Here is a 19,114-nt window from a genome sequence, read left to right on the forward strand (position 1 = left end):
CCCAATGACGTTGTCTTTCATGTAGCAAGCGCTTCAAGCAGGCTGTTTTCTTGGACACGCCTAGCTAGCTAGCTTTCCTCCAACACCGCGCCGGTTATTGCAATTCCATCCCCTGGAAACCATGGCCGACCAGGCCTCGGGATCCGCCCGGCAGCCCCAGCATGACGGTAAAGATTTGTTATTTTTTGATAGTCTTTATGTGTTATAGTCTCGAGCTAATCCAGATAATTAAACGGCCTGTGAATCATCGGGCTCAGCAAGCACCATCACCCGGCGTGTCACTCCCTCTCCCTGGACATTATTTCAATGTTCTCAATGCTGGATATATTCAAACATAGCGAGCTACACAGGCCCAAAACTAGATTTCCATACGTTGTTGGAAAATAAGTGCACCCATCATGGCGCTAGCTAGCTAGTCGAACGGTGTTGATGTTAACTAACTAGCTAGTTAGCTACCACTATACCTGTCATTGTTGTTTTGAAGCCCTTGACAGTAGGCGAGACCATCGACACAGTGGAAACTGGAAAGGGATAATACTGGCAGTCACATTTGTACAAGTATCAAACGTTTTCGAAAACGGTGTTTATTGAAACATTCATATTCTAACATTTAGCTAACGTTAGTTTTCCATCCCCATGTTTGCTAAATGTAGTTAGCTGCATAGCTTTTGTCTACTCTAACTAACAGGGGACTATCCCATTCATAGATGCTAACTGCTTTAGCTTCTATTGCCCGGGGGAGTTTTCATTAGAGCCCGACGCTTGCTCTAAACGTTATTAACGCACATCGCTTGCGGTAAGTTTTTGGAAATGCAGTGAGAAATAATTTTCAAAAAACAAAATGTTAAATTACTACACACCTTTTTGTTAGGGTTAGTGTTCCTATGTCAACAATGGACTAACGAAACAAATAGCAAAATATCGTTTTCGGGTGGAATTTTTCTTTAACAACGTTTGATTATGGAAGAAACTGGGGAGGAAGTGTGCACACACACAACTTGTTGATTTGTGCAAAACGGCTACAGTAAGTGTTTTTAATTTTTTCAATTTTAAATATTTCTCGCTGATATGAAAGATAAGGGGCATATGTTTAAAAAACAGTTTGAGGATTGACTTTTCTACATGTTAAAAGACCTTGTCTGAATTTGTAGTTAATATGGAGGCAAATGCGGGCCAATGTACACGGAGAAGGGTATTCGAGAGCTAGCAGGGGACATGGACCAATTTTGACTTTCAGACTCTAGCTAGTTTGCTAGTAGTAGCCACACAGATACATTGTTGGCCAAAATGTCTTGATAAATTCAGCCTATGACTGAATTCAATTTACAGGATTCTTGCCGATTTTGTCAAACTATCTACACCAGATCTTTCAATGGAGATAATGAGTTGTGTCAATGGTTGTTCTGTTACTGATGTCATCCCACTCTGAAATATGTCATGCTCTGCAATATGCACAAGCTGACATTTTCACACCTCTGTTCATTTTAATGGCCTCTGACTTGTATGCCATTTCTAGGAGTTGTCCAAAGTAGAGGTGCTCCATATCTGTCCTCAGTTTTGCACAATGTTTTTGGTTCAGTGTGTTTTTATAGCGACTTTGAGATTCTACTTCTAATGAAAAGTGCTATATAAAATACTATTATTATTATTAATGAGGCTACATTCACCAGGTGCTAAATGAGTGCAATAACAAACTTAATTGACTAAAGTAGAGGTCGAACGATTAATTGGAATGACCGATTTAATTAGGGCCAATTTCAAGTTTTCATAACAATCGGTCATTTTGGATGCCAATTTTGCAGATTTTTATTATTATTATATATTTTTTTCCACCTTTATTTAACTAGGCAAGTCAGTTAAGAACACATGGTGGGTTAACTGCCTTGTTCAGAGGCAGATTTTTACATTGTCAGCTCAGGGATTCAATCTTGCAACCTTAAGGTTAACTAGTCCAACGCTCTAACCACCTGCCTCACGAGGAGCCCGCCTTTTACGCGAATGCCGTAGGAAGCCAACGTAAGTTGCTAGCTAGCATAAAACTTATCTTATAAAAAAATAATCAATCATAGTCACTAGTTATAACTACACATGGTTGATGATATTACTAGTTTATCTAGCGCACTCGCGAAAAAGGACTCGTTGCTCCAACGTGTACCTAACCATAAACATCAATGCCTTTCTTAAAATCAATACACAGAAGTATATATTTTTAAACCTGCATATTTAGCTAAATGAAATCCAGGTTAGCAGGCAATGTTAACCAGGTGAAATTGTGTCACTTCTCTTGCGTTCATTGCACGCAGAGTCAGGGTATATTCAACAGTTTGGGCCGCCTGGCTCATTGCGAACTAATTTGCCAGAATTTTACGTAATTATGACATAACATTGAAGGTTGTGCAATGTAACAGGAATATTTAGACTTATGGATGCCACCCGTTAGATAAAATATGGAACGGTTCCGTATTTCACTGAAAGAATAAACGTTTTGTTTTCGAGTTTCCGGATTCGACCATATTAATGACCTAATGCTCGTATTTCTGTGTGTTATTATGTTATAATTAAGTCTAGGATTTGATAGAGCAGTCTGACTGAGCGATGGTAGGCACCAGCAGGCTCGTAAGCATTCATTCAAACAGCACTTTAGTGCGTTTTGCCAGCAGCTCTTCGCAATGCTTCAAGCATTGCGCTGTTTATGACTTCAAGCCTATCAACTCCCGAGATTAGGCTGGTGTAACCGATGTGAAATGGCTAGCTAGTTAGCGGGGTGCGCGCTAATAGCGTTTAAAACGTCACTCGCTCTGAGACAAGGAGTAGTTATTCCCCTTGCCCTGCATGGGTAACGTTGCTTCGAGGGTGGCTGTTGTCGATGTGTTCCTGGTTCGAGCCCAGGTAGCGGAGAGGAGAGGGATGGAAGCTATACTGTTACACTGGCAATACTAAAGTGCATATAAGAACATCCAATAATCAAAGGTATATGAAATACAAATCGTATAGAGAGAAATAGTCCTATAATTCCTATAATAACTACAACCTAAAACTTCTTACCTGGGAATATTGAAGACTCGTTTTAAAAGGAACCACCAGCTTTGATATGTTCTGAGCAAGGAACTTAAACATTAGCTTTCTTACATGGCACATATTGCACTTTTACTTTCTTCTCCAACACTTTGTTTTTGCATTATTTAAACCAAATTGAACATGTTTCATTATTTATTTGAGGCTAAATTGATTTTATTGATGTATTATATTAAGTTAAAATAAGTGTTCATTCAGTATTGTTGTAATTGTCATCATTACAAATAAAATAAAAAAATCTGCCGATTAATCGATATCGTCTTTTTTTGGTCCTCCAAAAATCGGTACCGGCGTTGAAATATCATAATCGGTCGACCTCTAGACTAAAGACAGGCTTTGCAAAAGGCAACACTGATCTGACGATTTTACCGCTTAGTATGGCAAATGCACCTCCCTCGACCGCAAAGCGCTACAGAGGGTTGTGCGGACGGCCCAGTACATCACTGGGGGGGCGCTCCCTGCCATCCAGGACCTCTATATCAGGCGGTGTCAGGAAGGCCTGAAATATTGCCAAAGACTTTAGCCAACCATGCCATAGACTGTTCTCTCTGCTACTGTCCGGCAAACGGTACTGGAGCATCGGCTTTCGAACCAACAGGCTCCGAGACGGCTTCTACCCCAAGCCATAAGACTACTAAATAGTTAATTAAATGGTTACCTGGACAATCTGCATTGACCTTATCTAGTACTGATTCTATGCACACTCACAAGACTATATTCTGTTTATACACATTTACATACACTACTGTACAGACACACACATTCATACACGCATGCAGACACATTCATACTCATCCTATGCTGCCACTCTATTCTTTATTTTACTCTTACTATTATCTATCCTGATGCCTAGTCACTTGACCCTGACATTATGTACATAGCTACCTCAAATACCCCAGCACAGTGTTATGGTACTGGTACTCCCTGCATATAGCTTAATTCTTGTATATTTTATTCCTCTTGTGTTTCTATTTGTCTTTTAACTCTGCACCATTGGGAAGGCCTCATAACAAGCATTTCAATGTAAAGTCTACACCCATTGTTTTCGGCGCATGTGACAAATACATTTTTATTTGAATGGGAAAAGTTGTACAGTATGTAGCCTAAAGATAGTGGAGAGAGTATCCCAGAGTAGGCCAAAAACCCCAAATCAAAGACTGGAACTGGCAACTAGTGTACTTTTTGAGCTGGAGATTGACTCTAAAAAGTAAATTATATTACTGTGCTATTTATATAACCATTATGTTGGACACAAGGGATATCAGGCAACTTATGCTGTTTTATATGTAATGAAGTTGAATATTTTACCAACTTGGAAACCCCCTGGAGTTTGTTGATGATCAGGCCTATGTCAACGTCTTTGTTTAGTTCATTTGGGCATGTCTTTCTGGTCAAACGTCTTGCTTACACAATCACTATGCTAATACAGTCTTTAAATACTAATTTGATTCTAGCCCTAGAATGCTGCTTGGTATTTTGAACGGCATAGGTATTGTCCTTTTGGATTGGCTACAATTAGCGAGATTGATTTGTTTCCGAGCTGGTCATGGGTGCACCTCAGCCATGCTCAAGGTCCTAAACAATATCATAATTGCCATCAACAAAAGACTATACTGTGCAGCCGTATTCATCGACCTGGCCAAGGCTTTCAGCTCTGTCAATCACCGCATTCTTATCGGCAGAATCAAAAGCCTTGGTTTCTCAAATGACTGCCTCACCTGGTTCACCAACTACTAGTTCAATGTGTCAAATCGGAGGGCCTGTTGTCCGTACCTCTGGCAGTCTCTATGGGGGTGCCACAGGGTTCAATTCTCGGGCCGACTTTTTTCTCTGTGTACATCAATGATGCCGCTCTTGCGGCTGGTGATTCTCTGATCCACCTTTACGCAGACGACACCATTCTGTATACTTCTGGCCCTTCTGACTATCCTACTGATCCTTGACTTCGGCGATGTCATTTACAAAATAACCTCCAACACTCTACTCAGACTGCATCCAATTTGCTATCACAGTGCCATCCGTTTTGTCACCAAAGCCCCATATACTACCCACCACTGCGACCTGTATGCTCTCGTTGGCTGGCCCTCGCTTCATATTTGTCACCAAACTCACTGGCTCCAGGTCATCTATAAGTCTTTGCTAGGTAAAGCCCCGCCTTACGTCAGCTCACTGGTCAGCATAGCAGCACCCACCCGTAGCACACGCTCCAGCAGGTACAGTTGAAGTCGGAAGTTTACATACACTTATGTTGGAGTCATTAAAACTCATTTTTAAACCACTCCACAAATATATTGTTAACAAACTATAGTTTTGGCAAGTCTGTTAGGACACCTACTGTGTTCATGACACAAGTAATGTTTCCTACAATTGTTTACAGACAGATTATTTCACTTATAATTCACTGTATCACAGTTCTAGTGGGTCAGAAGTTTATATACAGTAAGTTGACTGTGCCTTTTTAAACCGCTTGAAAAATTCCAGAAAATTATTTTATGGCTTTAGAAGCTTCTGTTTAGCTAATTGACATCATTTGAGTCAATTGGAGGTGTAAATCCTTTGGAGCAATTTCCAAACACCTGAAGGTACCATGTTCATCTGTACAAACAATTGTACGCAAGTATATACACCATGGGACCACACAGCCGTCATACCGCTCAGGAAGGAGACGCGTTCTGTCTCCTAGAGATGAATGTACTTTGGTGTGAAAAGTGCAAATCAATCCCAGAACAACAGCCAAGGACATTGTGAAGATGCTGGAGGAAACAGGTACAAAAGTATATATAGCCACAGTGAAACGAGTCATATATCGACATAACCTGAAAGGCCGCTCAGCAAGGAAGAAGCCACTGCTCCAAAACCGCCATAAAAAAGCCAGACTACGGTTTTCAACTGCACATGGGGACAAAGATTGTACTTTTTGGAGAAATGTCCTCTTGTCTGATGAAACAAAAATAGAACTGTTTGGCCATAATGAGCACCGTTATGTTTGGAGAAAAAGGGATGTTGCAAGCCAAAGAACACCATCCCAACCGTGAAGCACGGGGGTGGAAGCATCATGTTGTGGGGTGTGCTTTGCTGCAGGATGGACTGGTGTACTTCACAAAATAGATGGCATCATGAGACAGGAAAACTATGTGGATATATTGAAGCAACATCTCAAGACATCAGTCAGGAAGTTAAAGCTTGGTCGCAAATGGGTCATCCAAATGGACAATGACCCCAAGCATACTTCCAAAGTTGTGGCAAAATGGCTGAAGGACAACAAAGTCAAGGTATTGGAGTGGCCATCACAAAGCCCTGACCTCAATCCTATAGAACATTTGTGGGCAGAACTGAAAAAGCGTGTGCGAGCAAGGAGGCCTACAAACCTTACTCAGTTACACCAGCTCTGTCAGGAGGAATGGGCCAAAATTCACTCAACTTATTGTGGGAACATGTGGAAGGCTACCAAAATACGTTTGACCCAAGTTAAACAATTTAAAGGAAGTGCTACCAAATACTAATTAAGTGTATGTAAACTTCTGACCCACTCGGAATGTGATGAAAGAAATAAGAGTGATTTATTTCAGCTCTACTATTATTCTGACATTTCACATTCTTAAAATAAAGTGGTGATCCTAACTGACCTAAGACAGGGAAATTTTACTAGGATTAAATGTCAGGAATTGTGAAATTGAGTTTAAATGTATTTGGCTAAGGTGTATGTAAACTTCCGACTTCAACTGTACATTTCACTGGTCACCCCTAAAGATAATTCCTCCTTTGGCTGCCTTTCCTTCCAGTTCTCTGCTACAAATGACTGGAACGAATTGCAAAAATAACTGAAGCTAGAGACACATATCTCCCTCACTAACTTTAAGCATCAGCTATCAGAGCAACTTACAGATCATTGAATCTGTACATAGCCCATCTGTAAATAGCCCACCCAACTACCTCATTCCCATATTGTTATTTATTTTATTTATATATATATTTTTGCTTCTTTGCACCCCAGTATCTCTACTTGTGCAATCATCTTCTGCACATCTATCACTCCAGTGTTTATTTGCAAAATTGTAAATATTTCGCCACTACGGCCTATTTATACTCTTACTTCATTTGCACACACTGTATATAGACTTTTCTATTGTGTTATTGACTGTACGTTTGTTTATTCCATGTGTAACTCTGTTTGTCACACTGCTTTGCTTTATCTTGGCCAGGTCGCAGTTGTAAATGAGAACTTGTTCTCAACTGGCCTACCTGGTTAAATAAAAATCTGTCCACCAGTTAGACTTCCATTTATTGTATTATAAACAACACCAACAGGGATTGTTGAAGTGAAGACCAAGTGACCCTCCCACTCAGTCCTGCCTTGGCAATACCAAAAATGTAGTTATGGATTGCCCCTCGCAAAAGCTCTTACGAAGGCCTTGAGGCCGATACGCAAAGCTTATTAAAGAGCAGTGATACTATCAATAACAGTGCAGGTTTCTTCTTTTTTTTCTCATCTTATTCAACTGTTACCATGCACCTGCAACAAAGATAGCTCAGATGTGCGAGTGTCTTTTAAATGTTCCCTTTAAATAAATTTAAATCACTGCTTTCAGGCTGGTTGTATTGCAGTGTGAAGACAAATACCTATTATACTTTTTTTCTGGAAGTTTCTTTAGTGTTCTTGTTTTGTCCTTTCCCTTAGCGTTGCTCCAGCAGCAAGTGGCAGCCCTGGAGCAGGAGAGAGCTGAGTTTGTCAAGCGCAAACAGCAACTGGAGTCTGAGTTCAACCAGAAACGGGCCAAGTTCAAAGAGCTCTACCTGTCCAAAGAAGGTGACTGTTCAATCTGCTGTCTGCATTATGCCATGTTGCTAATGGTAAACTTGTGTAGTTAGCTTCATGAATATGGACCCTGGTCTCCTGGAACATATCCAACCTTATCATGGGTTACCTCCTATATTTTCCTCACCGTTCCTCTCTTTCCTCCCAGAGGAACTGAAGTGCCAGGCAGCGTCTCTGGAGGGGGCCCAGTCGGAGCTGAGTCGTGTACAGGCCCAGCTGGAACAGGCCCAAGCTGACATGGAGAACATCAAGGCGGTGGCCACTGTGTCAGAGAGCACCAAGCAGGAGGCCATTGACCAGGTCAAGGGACAGTGGCAGGAGGAGGTGGCCTCCCTACAGGCCATCATGAAAGGTACTGTAGCTAGGCTAATTCTATATATTGCTGCCTCCTGGCCCTAATTTTGCCATTCAGTATCTAGTTGGTGACTCTGTTGGAAGGATTCCAGTAGCTGTAAATAACCCATGTAACATTTCCTCTAGACTAGGCCTGCATGAATGGCAGTCATTTTGATCCCATGTCATTGCCATGCTTCTGTTACAGCCTGGATGATGTAGCATCTTAGCTTGACACGCAGAAATGAACATAGAATAAAAAATTATGTCAGCAGTTTATTTGATCCCTGGGGATCAATTTGTTAAATTGAGTTGAGTAGGTATACAGTAATGAGACTGATTTGAAAATCTACTGCTACTCTTTACACTGAGGATCAGTTATGAGCACATTGACTGGTACTTTGTTGTGTTATCTCCCCTCCCCCCTCAGACACAGTGCGTGAGTATGAGGTGCAGTTTCACCAGCGCCTTGAGCAGGAGCGTGCCCAATGGAACCAGTACAGGGAGGTGGTGGAGAGGGAGATGGGCGAGCTGAGACACCGCCTCTCTGAGGGCGGCCAGGAGGAGGAGAACCTGGAGAACGACATGAAGAAGGTTGGCTGGTTTCACACCGGGGGGGGGGGAGATCATCAAAGTACATTAATCCTTTCATCAGTGTTGGGGTCAACTCCATTGCAATTCAATCAATTTAATAAAAACAAAAAATCTCCATAGAGAAGCCTTGAAGAGAATTGGAATGTGACTCGATTTGAATGTGTTTTCCCCCAGGCCCAGGAAGATGCAGAGAAGCTACGGTCAGTGGTAATGCCTATGGAGCAGGAGATAGCAGCTCTGAAAGTCAAACTGACTGTGGCAGAGGACAGGGTGAAGGAGCTGGAGGCCTCGAAGGTTAGTCAAAAGAGTCTGGAAAGGAAAACAAAGACTTTTACAACACAGACAAGATCTCCATGCTTATTTTATTAACAAAACAATCTTATCCATCCAAGATGTCAATTGCAGTATGGGTTATATCTAGACTGGGGTAGGCTAGATTCAACCGCGGGTCGATTTGACGGAGTGGATGATCAGGGGGCCGGAACCTAATTATAATTTGTACACTGCAAATCGACCACAACTAAGCCTAAAAAGAGATTTGTATTTTAAAATGACAATTTCATACTTAGAATTACAATGAGACACGATCACATGTGTCTCTTGGGAACAGATTTCCTAAATTAAACACATTTTTTGCTGAATTCCTGGTGAATTATTATTTAAAAAATTTGCCCAAAACTATTTTTAAAAACATAAATCCCTTGCGGGCCGGTTTTGCTGACCCCTAATCTAGACCATTTGCAGAGGAACATGAATTTAGGATCATTATTTATGACATTTACAGACAAATAATCTAGGCAAAACTGTCTGAAGTGATACAGTGGAAGAAATACTTCCTAAAAATGTCTTTCAGTTTAACTACACTGCTCAGAAAAATAAAGGGAACACTTAAACAACACAATGTAACTCCAAGTCAATCACACTTCTGTGAAATCAAACTGTCCACTTAGGAAGCAACACTGACAATAAATTTCACATGCTGTTGTGCAAATGGAATAGACAAAAGGTGGAAATTATAGGCAATTAGCAAGACACCCCCAATAAAGGAGTGGTTCTGCAGGTGGTGACCACTTCTCAGTTCCTATGCTTCCTGGCTGATGTTTTGGTCACTTTTGAATGCTGGCGGTGCTTTCACTCTAGTGGTAGCATGAGACGGAGTCTACAACCCACACAAGTGGCTCAGGTAGTGCAGTTCATCCAGGATGGCACATCAATGCGAGCTGTGGCAAAAAGGTTTGCTGTGTCTGTCAGCGTAGTGTCCAGAGCATGGAGGCACTACCAGGAGAAAGGCCAGTACATCAGGAGACGTGGAGGAGGCCGTAGGAGGGCAACAACCCAGCAGCAGGACCGCTACCTCCGCCTTTGTGCAAGGAGGAGCAGGTGGAGCACTGCCAGAGCCCTGCAAAATGACCTCCAGCAGGCCACAAATGTGCATGTGTCTGCTCAAACGGTCAGAAACAGACTCCATGAGGGTGGTATGAGGGCCCGACGTCCACAGGTGGGGGTTGTGCTTACAGCCCAACACCGTGCAGGACGTTTGGCATTTGCCAGGGAACACCAAGATTGGCAAATTCGCCACTGGCGCCCTGTGCTCTTCAGATGAAAGCAGGTTCACACTGAGCACATGTGACAGACGTGACAGAGTCTGGAGACGCCGTGAAGAAACGTTCTGCTGCCTGCAACATCCTCCAGCATGACCGGTTTGGCGGTGGGTCAGTCATGGTGTGGGGTGGCATTTCTTTGGGGGGCCGCACAGCCCTCCGTGTGCTCGCCAGAGGTAACCTGACTGCCATTAGGTACCGAGATGAGATCCTCAGACCCCTTGTGAGACCATATGCTGGCGCGGTTGGCCCTGGGTTCCTCCTAATGCAAGACAATGCTAGACCTCATGTGGCTGGAGTGTGTCAGCAGTTCCTGCAAGAGGAAGGCATTGATGCTATGGACTGGCCCATCCGTTCCCCAGACCTGAATCGAATTGAGCACATCTAGGACATCATGTCTCGCTCCATCCACCAACGCCACGTTGCACCACAGACTGTCCAGGAGTTGGCGGATGCTTTAGTCCAGGTCTGGGAGGAGATCCCTCAGGAGACCATCTGCCACCTCATCAGGAGCATGCCCAGGCGTTGTAGGGAGGTCATACAGGCACGTGGAGGCCACACACACTACTGAGCCTCATTTTGACTTGTTTTAAGGACATTACATCAAAGTTGGATCAGCCTGTAGTGTGGTTTTCCACTTTAATTTTGAGTGTGACTCCAAATCCAGACCTCCATGGGTTGATACATTTGATTTGCATTGATCATTTGTGTAATTTTGTTGTCAGCACATTCAACTATGTAAAGAAAAAAGTATTTAATAAGAATATTTCATTCATTCAGATCTAGGATGTGTTATTTTAGTGTTCCCTTTATTTTTTTGAGCAGTGTATGTCATTTGAGTTACTGATAAATTACTTGTTTTCATTCTGAAGGTAAAGGAGCTCAATCATGTCCTGGAAGCAGAGAAATCCTGCCGCACAGACCTGGAGATGTACGTGGCGGTGCTCAACACTCAGAAGTCAGTCCTTCAGGAGGATGCAGAGAAACTACGAAAAGAGCTCCACGAAGGTGACACACTCGTAAAGCTTTCTTTTTAAGCAAGCTGTTAGCTGTTGATGCTATTCTTTAATAACACAGACCTAAAAGCAAATCAGGGGGAGGAAAATAGGTTTATTCAAATAGGACGAATCATGTTTGGAAGTTGATGGTCATTCTCCCCTGTCCTCAGTGAATCTCTCCAGTGATTCTCCCCACAGAACAAAGGGACAGCATGTAGTTTTATAACCCAGCCCTAGCCTGTGGTTGACCAATTAGAATTCCTTGCAATAAAACTGGGCCAATGGCCAAATAACAAGTATCCTATTTCAGGCTCACTGTATAGACAAATTCCTCCCCTTAATCCCCTATTACAGAAAAAACACTTTCCATTAATCGTTAGTACTCTATTGACTCTTAGTCTTCTGTTTCTCGTACTCTATTGACCTCTTGTCCTCTGTCTCTGCGTTGTGTATTTATCTTTCAAATATTCTTATACTGTCAAACATAAGGATAAGAGATGTAAGACATTTCAATACAGAAGTACAGCACAGTATTGTCCCCTTTTTTTTTTTTTCTTCTCTCTCTCTATATATTCATCTATTCATCTCTCTCTATCTGTCATGTTTCTTCTTCCATGGTCAGTGTGTCACCTCTTGGAGCTGGAGCGGCAGCAGCACAACCAGCTGAAGCACACTTGGCAGCGGGCCAACGACCAGTTCCTGGAGTCCCAGAGGCTGCTGATGAGGGACATGCAGAGGATCGAGAACGTGCTCTCCTCTGAGCAGCTCCGGCAGGTGGAGGAGATCAAGAAGAGGGACCAGGTACGCACACCTGGAGTCAGAAGGGTTGTGGGGGGGTTAGTGGCCTGGTGTGTGTCTTGCCGTGCAAGATTGAATCAGACAATATATGAGGAATAGAGTAAATACTTACAGTGTAATGACAGACAATTTGACGTGATATTGTGTGTGCATGTGCTCTTATGGGAATGCCAGTCAGTTAAAAAGGCTAGAATACCCTGTCAAAGTGTAGTCCATTTATTGACATTGTGTTTGTTTCCCCAAGGAGGAGGATGAGAAGGAAAGGATCAGCCAGGCCAAGGAGCAGAACGAGGAAGACAGGACAGAAACCGAACCTTTAGAAGACTCATTCCTTGGGCTCAGTATTGAAGAGGTATGGATATGATGTCACCAACACCTTACAGAGAGCACATGCCTCAGACACACGCGATCTTCTCTCTTTAAAACATCTCTTCAGTTCATATTGAATATGAAATAGCCATAAAATCTGGACATTGTAACTCCACATCTTTACAATGACTTTGGGTCTCGTTGAATGTATAAGGTAACCTCTCCACCTAATCCGCTGTGACAAGCATGGTCAATTGTGGTCTGAAATGCCATCTCCTTAAATGTCTTGGAGAATTTCTTTATTGACCCTAACATAAGTATTCCAGAAATTGGTCTAAAGCATGTGATTTTGTTCAAAGCACTATTCTCTGACAATGTACCTCTCATTTCCAGTTTTGACATCGTACTCACAACCAAAGCACATCCCCACCCATTTTCTTTCTTTCGTTCTCTGTCATTCTGAGTGTTTGAGGCTGTTTATACAGCCACCCAAAGAACCCAAATCTGATTTTCTTTCTATATCAATTTTTATTTTCTGACTCGCACTGTTTTACATGTGACCCATATTAGATTTGCACATTCACACAGATGCAATGCTTATTTCCTGTCACTGGTTGTCATGGTAACGCGTGGAAAAAATATATCAGACAGGTCGCATATGGAGGATTGGGTTTGTATCAGGATTCAGATCCACATGTGGAGGTGGTATAAATGGGAAGTCAAAAGATTAAATTCCATGTGGTTTTTTTGCTCTTTACACATTAATTGGCAAAAGATCTGAATGGGCTGACTGTGAACGCAGCCTGAAGTGCTACTCATCTACTTCTGATCATTACAACCATTCCCTCCCTCCCTCTTCTCTACTCCAGCCCCATAGTGCCCACGGCTCCATGCACTCCTTAGACTCTGACCTGGTGGCAGGGGGCCCTATGGACCTCTTCAAAGACGGCCTTCGGAGGGTCCAGTCCACAGACAGCCTGGGTTCCTCTCCTAGTCTCCAGGGCCTGGGGGGCTACAACCATAAGGCCAAGTCGGCCAGCCACCTAGACGAGTCCGACTTCGGACCCCTGGTGGGGGCGGACTGCGGGGCCCCCGAGGGCCTGGCGGGCTTTGGGGACACGCTATCGGTCAGCTCCATCCAGCTGACGGCCGGCCACTTCCTGCTCACCAAGGTCTTAAATCAACCTTTTTATTAGACTTTCATGTATTGTGTCTGTAAAACGATCGATCTTTTTAAATGCAGTTTTAAATAATGATTTGTTATGATCCAGGACCAGGAGAAGGCTATAAAGGCCATGACGCCGGAGCAGGAGGAGACGGCCTCGCTGATGTCCAGCATCTCCCACGCCCACGACACCACCTTCCTGACCCCGTCAGGCTACCGCCTGGTCAGTGACCAGGAGTGGAACCTGCTGCAGCAAGAGGTCAGACAGTTTCATACAGTGTTTTGGTTCATTTAAATTGTTTGATGTTTTTGTTGGGCTTTGTTTTTCAGTAAACTATTGTCCGCTATACGTTGTTTACATGGTGACCGTTGTTGGCTTGTAATCCCTTAACTACTTTGGTTCAAAAGCACCAATAAGTATAATTTAGTACCAAGTACTGTATTTGTTACTATTAGGAAAATACAATGTAGCCTAGGTGTTGAAATGGTACAGTAGAATAAAGTAAACATTCTTTACACTGCTAATTTAGAGTTTAGTTTAGTCTGCACACACAGACAGCCTGGGGTTTCTATATAAATATTTTGTATTTACCATGTGGTATTCCTCCTAACTTCATTCTTGTCTGTCTGTCACTAGGTGAAGAACGCAGGAAGGAAGTTGGGACGGCGGTGTGACATGTGCTCTAACTACGAAAAACAGCTGCAGGTCATCCAGGGCCAGGAGGCAGAGACACGCGATCAGGTAACGCCCTGTCTCTCATTCCCTGTGACACTCTATTACAGTTTACTTTTCTGTGATGTATACACCTATGTCAAGGATACTTAAAGGGAAAGTTCCTCCCAAGATCAAAGTCATCTTTAGTGATATTTAGTCTTTCTGTATTCCATGTCATATGTGTGGCTCCCACTAAGCTACATGCATTAGAAATCTGACCACAAGAATCCTAAATTAATGGGGGGAAAGAAAAAGTGCAAGTTAGCTGGTGCCAATCTTTCTCAATCATTTGTCTCTGTATCTGGTCTCTCAGGTAAAGAAGCTCCAGGTAATGCTGCGGCAGGCCAACGACCACTTGGAGAGAACCATGAGTGAAAAACAGGAATTGGAGGACTCTGTGAAACAGGGCAACGAGGAAACCACTGCAAAGGTCTGTCCTCCTTACACACATTAACACACTTCAGAGTCCAAAAACTGTCAAAGATAGTAAAGCGTCAGGTATTCTTTATGCTTAGCTCTTTTGTTGTTTGAGGAGTTATTTTTAATCTTCAAAAAATGTTTTGAGAATGACACATATTAATTTCCACAAAGTTTGCTGCTTCAGTGTCTTTAGATATTTTTGTCAGATGTTACTATGGAATACTGAAGTATAATTACAATCATTTCATAAGTGTCAAAGGCTTTTATTGACAATTACATGAAGTTGATGCAAAGAGTCAATATTTCCAGTGTTGACCCTTCCTTTTCAAGACCTCTGCAATCCGCCCTGGCATGCTGTCAATTACCTTCTGGGTCACATCCTGACTGATGGCAGCCCTTTCCTGCATAATCAATGCTTGGAGTTTGTCAGAATTTGTGGGTTTTTGTTTGTCCACCTGCCTCTTGAGGATTGGGATTAAGGTCTGGGGAGTTTCCTGGCCATGGACCCAAAATATTGATGTTTTGTTCCCCGAGCCACTTAGTTATCACTTTTGCCTTATGACAAGGTGCTCCATCATGCTGGAAAAGGCAGTGTTCGTCACCAAACTGTTCCTGGATGGTTGGGAGAAGTTGCTCTCGGGGGATGTGTTGGTACCATTCTTTTTTCATGGCTGTGTTCTTAGGCAAAATTGTGAGTGAGCCCACTCCCTTGGCTGAGAAGCAACCCCACACATGAGGTTCTCAGGATGCTTTACTGTTGGCATGATGCAGGACTGATGGTAACGCTCACCTTGTCTTCTCCGGACAAGCTTTTTTTCCGGATGCCCCAAACAATCAAAGGGGATTCATCAGAGAAAATGACTTTACCCCTGTACCTTTTGCAGAATATCAGTCTGTCCCTGATGTTTTTCCTGGAGAGAAGTGGCTTCTTTGCTGCCCTTGACACCAGGCCATCCTCCAAAAGTCTTCGCTTCACTGTGCGTGTAGATGCACTCACACCTGCCTGGTGCCATTCCTGAGCAAGCTCTGTACTGGTGGTGCCCCGATCCCGCAGCTGAATCAACTTAAGGAGACGGTCCTGGCGCTTGCTAGACTTTCTTGGGCGCCCTGAAGCCTTCACAACAATTAAACCGCTCTCCTTGAAGTTCTTGATGATCCGATAAATGGTTGATTTAGGTGCAGTCTTACTGGCAGCAATATCCTTGCCTGTGAAGCCCTTTTTGTGCAAAGCAATGTTGACGGCACATGTTTCCTTGCAGGTAACCATGGTTGACAGAGGAAGAACAATGATTCCAAGCACCACCCTCCTTTTGAAGCTTCCAGTCTGTTATTTGAACTCAATCAGCATGACAGAGTGATCTCCCGCCTTGTCCTCGTCAACACTCACACCTGTGTTAACGAGAGAATCACTGACATGATGTCAGCTGGTCCTTTTGTGGCAGGGCTGAAATGCAGTGGAAATGTTTTTTGGGGGGATTCAGTTCATTTGCATGGCAAAGAGGGACTTGGCAATTAATTGCAATTTATCTGATCACTCTTCATAACATTCTGGAGTATATGCAAATTGCCATCATACAAACTGAGGCAGCAGACTTTGAAAATGAATATTTGTGTCATTCTCAAAACTTTTGGCCACGACTGTACAATGCTTACGGTTGGAATGTGGATAAATCAGGATACGTCATTATTTTTCTGTAGATTGTATGTTCAGTTATCCTCTGGAGTATGTGTATTTCTTGCTTTGTCCCAGGTCGCTGCTCTCATGCAGAGAGTCCAGGAGTCCGAGTCACTGCTTAAAACACTACAAGAGGCCTTCAGTCAGGCCAAGCGGAACACACAGGAACAGATGGTGAGCAGCACTTCTCTGCTACAGCCTCTCAATACAGCCTCTGTTTGGGCCTCCGGTGTCTCAATAGTGTCCGTCTGTGCCAGAAGGCCTGTGTAAATAAAGTTAGCAGCAAAAGCATTTGAACATTCCATCGCTGCGTGTGCCTTTTTTGATTTAGTGATTCAACCAGCTTCTTGCTGTAATTAAGAAGGATGTTTATCTTGCTGAAGAGAGAGCTAGTGGAAATGTTATGGAATGTTCTGCCTGATAGTAGACGCTTGACCTCTAATCACACTTGTAGTCTCTGTGTCCTTCAGTCTGTGTCCGGCAGTTCCATTTTACAGTACATTGAATCACCAGGAGGAAACAGGATGGTGCCACATGATTTGACTGAGTGCTGTTTTTGCCATAATCAGGCTGTGCTGATGCAGTCCAGGGAGCAGGTTGCGGAGGAACTGAGCAGACTGCAGAGGGACAACGACAGCCTAGCAGGCAAACACAGACTCCACTTATCTCTCCAGCAGCAGGAGGACTTCAAACTACCCACCGTGGTGCAAGTACGAGACAATCATTCACAGCCACCATTTTGAGAATTGCTCTCAGGCGCATCTCAATAGTCTAAAGGAGAGCCCCCTTTTTTTCACACTAATTCATAGATTTACAGAAGAATGTCTCTTGACATCTGAATAATAAACAAGAGTTCATTGCAAGGACCATCCAGGCTCTTCATTTTTTCCCCCGTGCTTACATGGCATTGACAAAGATGAAAACATCAGTCATATTCCACATTTAAATGCAAGGGGGATAAGGTGATATGTATTTTATTCCTAGATTTAGTCAAGTCATGTTCTACGACTTTGTACCAAATGATAGTGTTTTGTCATGTTAATGTTGTAAAAACAGAACACCTGGAATTGTAAAGATCTAGTAATGTTAGCAGACCTGCACAGAATCTGTCGTTCAGAACTGAAACCATCACCTTGACTGACCAGGTACTATTTCACTGACTGGTTAATGAACTGGCAGGGAGAAAATACTAGGGCCCTTCAGGGTGTTAAAGATTCTATAGTGTACTTGTTGACTGCTTTAACATGAACAAGTCTTTAGAGTGAATCCAAAACTTGATGAAAATGCAGTATCTAAACTCTCGTAACCACCATAATGGTTATTGGCGTCTTTTCCTTCCATATAAACTCATATCTCAGTATTCATTTTTTTTTTTTTTAATTTAAATGAGGGATTGAAATAGGAATACATTGGAGTAAATGAAGAAAACAGAAATCTTGGAAGAACTGATAGTAACAGTATGAAAGGGATGGAACAACTGGGTCTGAAATGTATGAGTAAGTCACCATACACATCTCCACGTGCATGGTCCCCAGAAGCAGACGGCCGTCTGGTTCACACCATCGAGCTATTTACATGTCCATCAGGTACTTCTTTCACCATTCATATACCCATTGTGACTCACTTAAATTGGTATGTGCAACTATTTTTGCTCCCCTCTAGGAACTACAAGCCCTGGTGCTGCAGTTGCGGGAGGACATAGTTGTGGTGCGCACGGCTGCAGACCACCTGGAAGAGAAGCTGAAGGCGGAGATCCTGTTCCTGAAGGAGCAGCTCCAGGCAGAGCAGTGCCTCAAAGAGAACCTGGAGGACACACTACAGCTGGAGATAGATGGCTGCAAGGAGGAGATAGGTGAGGCTCACCTTCCCATTCCTTAGGCTTGACACATAAGGATAGATGAGAACCATAGATGTATATTTGACATACAGCTCTGGGAAAGATTAAGAGACCACTGCAAAATTATTTGTTTTTCTGTTTTTACTATTTGTAGGTATGTGTTTGGGGAAAATTTTAAATTATAGTTTTATTCTATAAACTACTGACAACATTTCTCCCAAATTCAAAATAAAAATATTGTCATTTAGAGCATTTATTTTCAGAAAATGACAACTGGTCAAAATAACGAAGATGCAGTGTTGTCAGACCTTGAATAATGCAAAGAAAATAAAGTTCATATGCATTTTTAAACAACAATACTAATGTTTTAACCTGTAGTTCAGAAATCAATATGTGGCAAAAATCTGGGTTATTCCAATCACAGTTTTCATGCGTCTTGGCACGATCTCCACGTCTTTCACATTGATGTTGGATGACTTTATGCCAACCCTGGCACAAAAAAATCATGCAGCTCGGCTTTGTTTGATGGCTCGTGACCATCCATCGTCCTCATGATCACATTCCAGAGGTTTTCAATGGGGTTCAGGTCTAGAGATTGGGCTGGCCATGACAGGGACTTGATCTGGTGGTCCTCCATCCACACCTTGATTGACCTGGCTGTGTGGCATGGAGCATTGTCCTGCTGGAAAAACCAATCCTCAGAGTTGGGGAACATTGTCAGAGCAGAAGGAAGCAGGTTTTCTTTCAGGACAACCTTGTACGTGGCTTGATTCATGTG

The 19,114-nt window shown here is 42.9% G+C and overlaps 1 protein-coding gene across 1 annotated transcript in view; it reads left to right on the forward strand.

Moving 5' to 3' along the window:
- Window positions 1-19,114, forward strand: part of LOC129868390 (rab GTPase-binding effector protein 1-like) — a 27,390-nt gene continuing 8,276 nt past the window's right edge. Inside the window, exons 1-15 of the mRNA XM_055942331.1 lie at window positions 1-167; window positions 7,754-7,882; window positions 8,040-8,243; window positions 8,655-8,818; window positions 8,993-9,112; window positions 11,292-11,427; window positions 12,040-12,218; window positions 12,460-12,567; window positions 13,394-13,696; window positions 13,796-13,948; window positions 14,327-14,431; window positions 14,718-14,834; window positions 16,575-16,673; window positions 17,069-17,209; window positions 18,162-18,351. Coding sequence (XP_055798306.1) covers window positions 122-167; window positions 7,754-7,882; window positions 8,040-8,243; window positions 8,655-8,818; window positions 8,993-9,112; window positions 11,292-11,427; window positions 12,040-12,218; window positions 12,460-12,567; window positions 13,394-13,696; window positions 13,796-13,948; window positions 14,327-14,431; window positions 14,718-14,834; window positions 16,575-16,673; window positions 17,069-17,209; window positions 18,162-18,351 — 2,194 coding nt within the window. The 5' untranslated portion in view covers window positions 1-121. The remainder of the gene's footprint in view (window positions 168-7,753; window positions 7,883-8,039; window positions 8,244-8,654; window positions 8,819-8,992; window positions 9,113-11,291; window positions 11,428-12,039; window positions 12,219-12,459; window positions 12,568-13,393; window positions 13,697-13,795; window positions 13,949-14,326; window positions 14,432-14,717; window positions 14,835-16,574; window positions 16,674-17,068; window positions 17,210-18,161; window positions 18,352-19,114) is intronic.

This window comes from Salvelinus fontinalis, chromosome 13, assembly GCF_029448725.1.
Source record: "Salvelinus fontinalis isolate EN_2023a chromosome 13, ASM2944872v1, whole genome shotgun sequence".
In the NCBI taxonomy this organism is placed as follows: Eukaryota; Metazoa; Chordata; class Actinopteri; order Salmoniformes; family Salmonidae; genus Salvelinus; species Salvelinus fontinalis.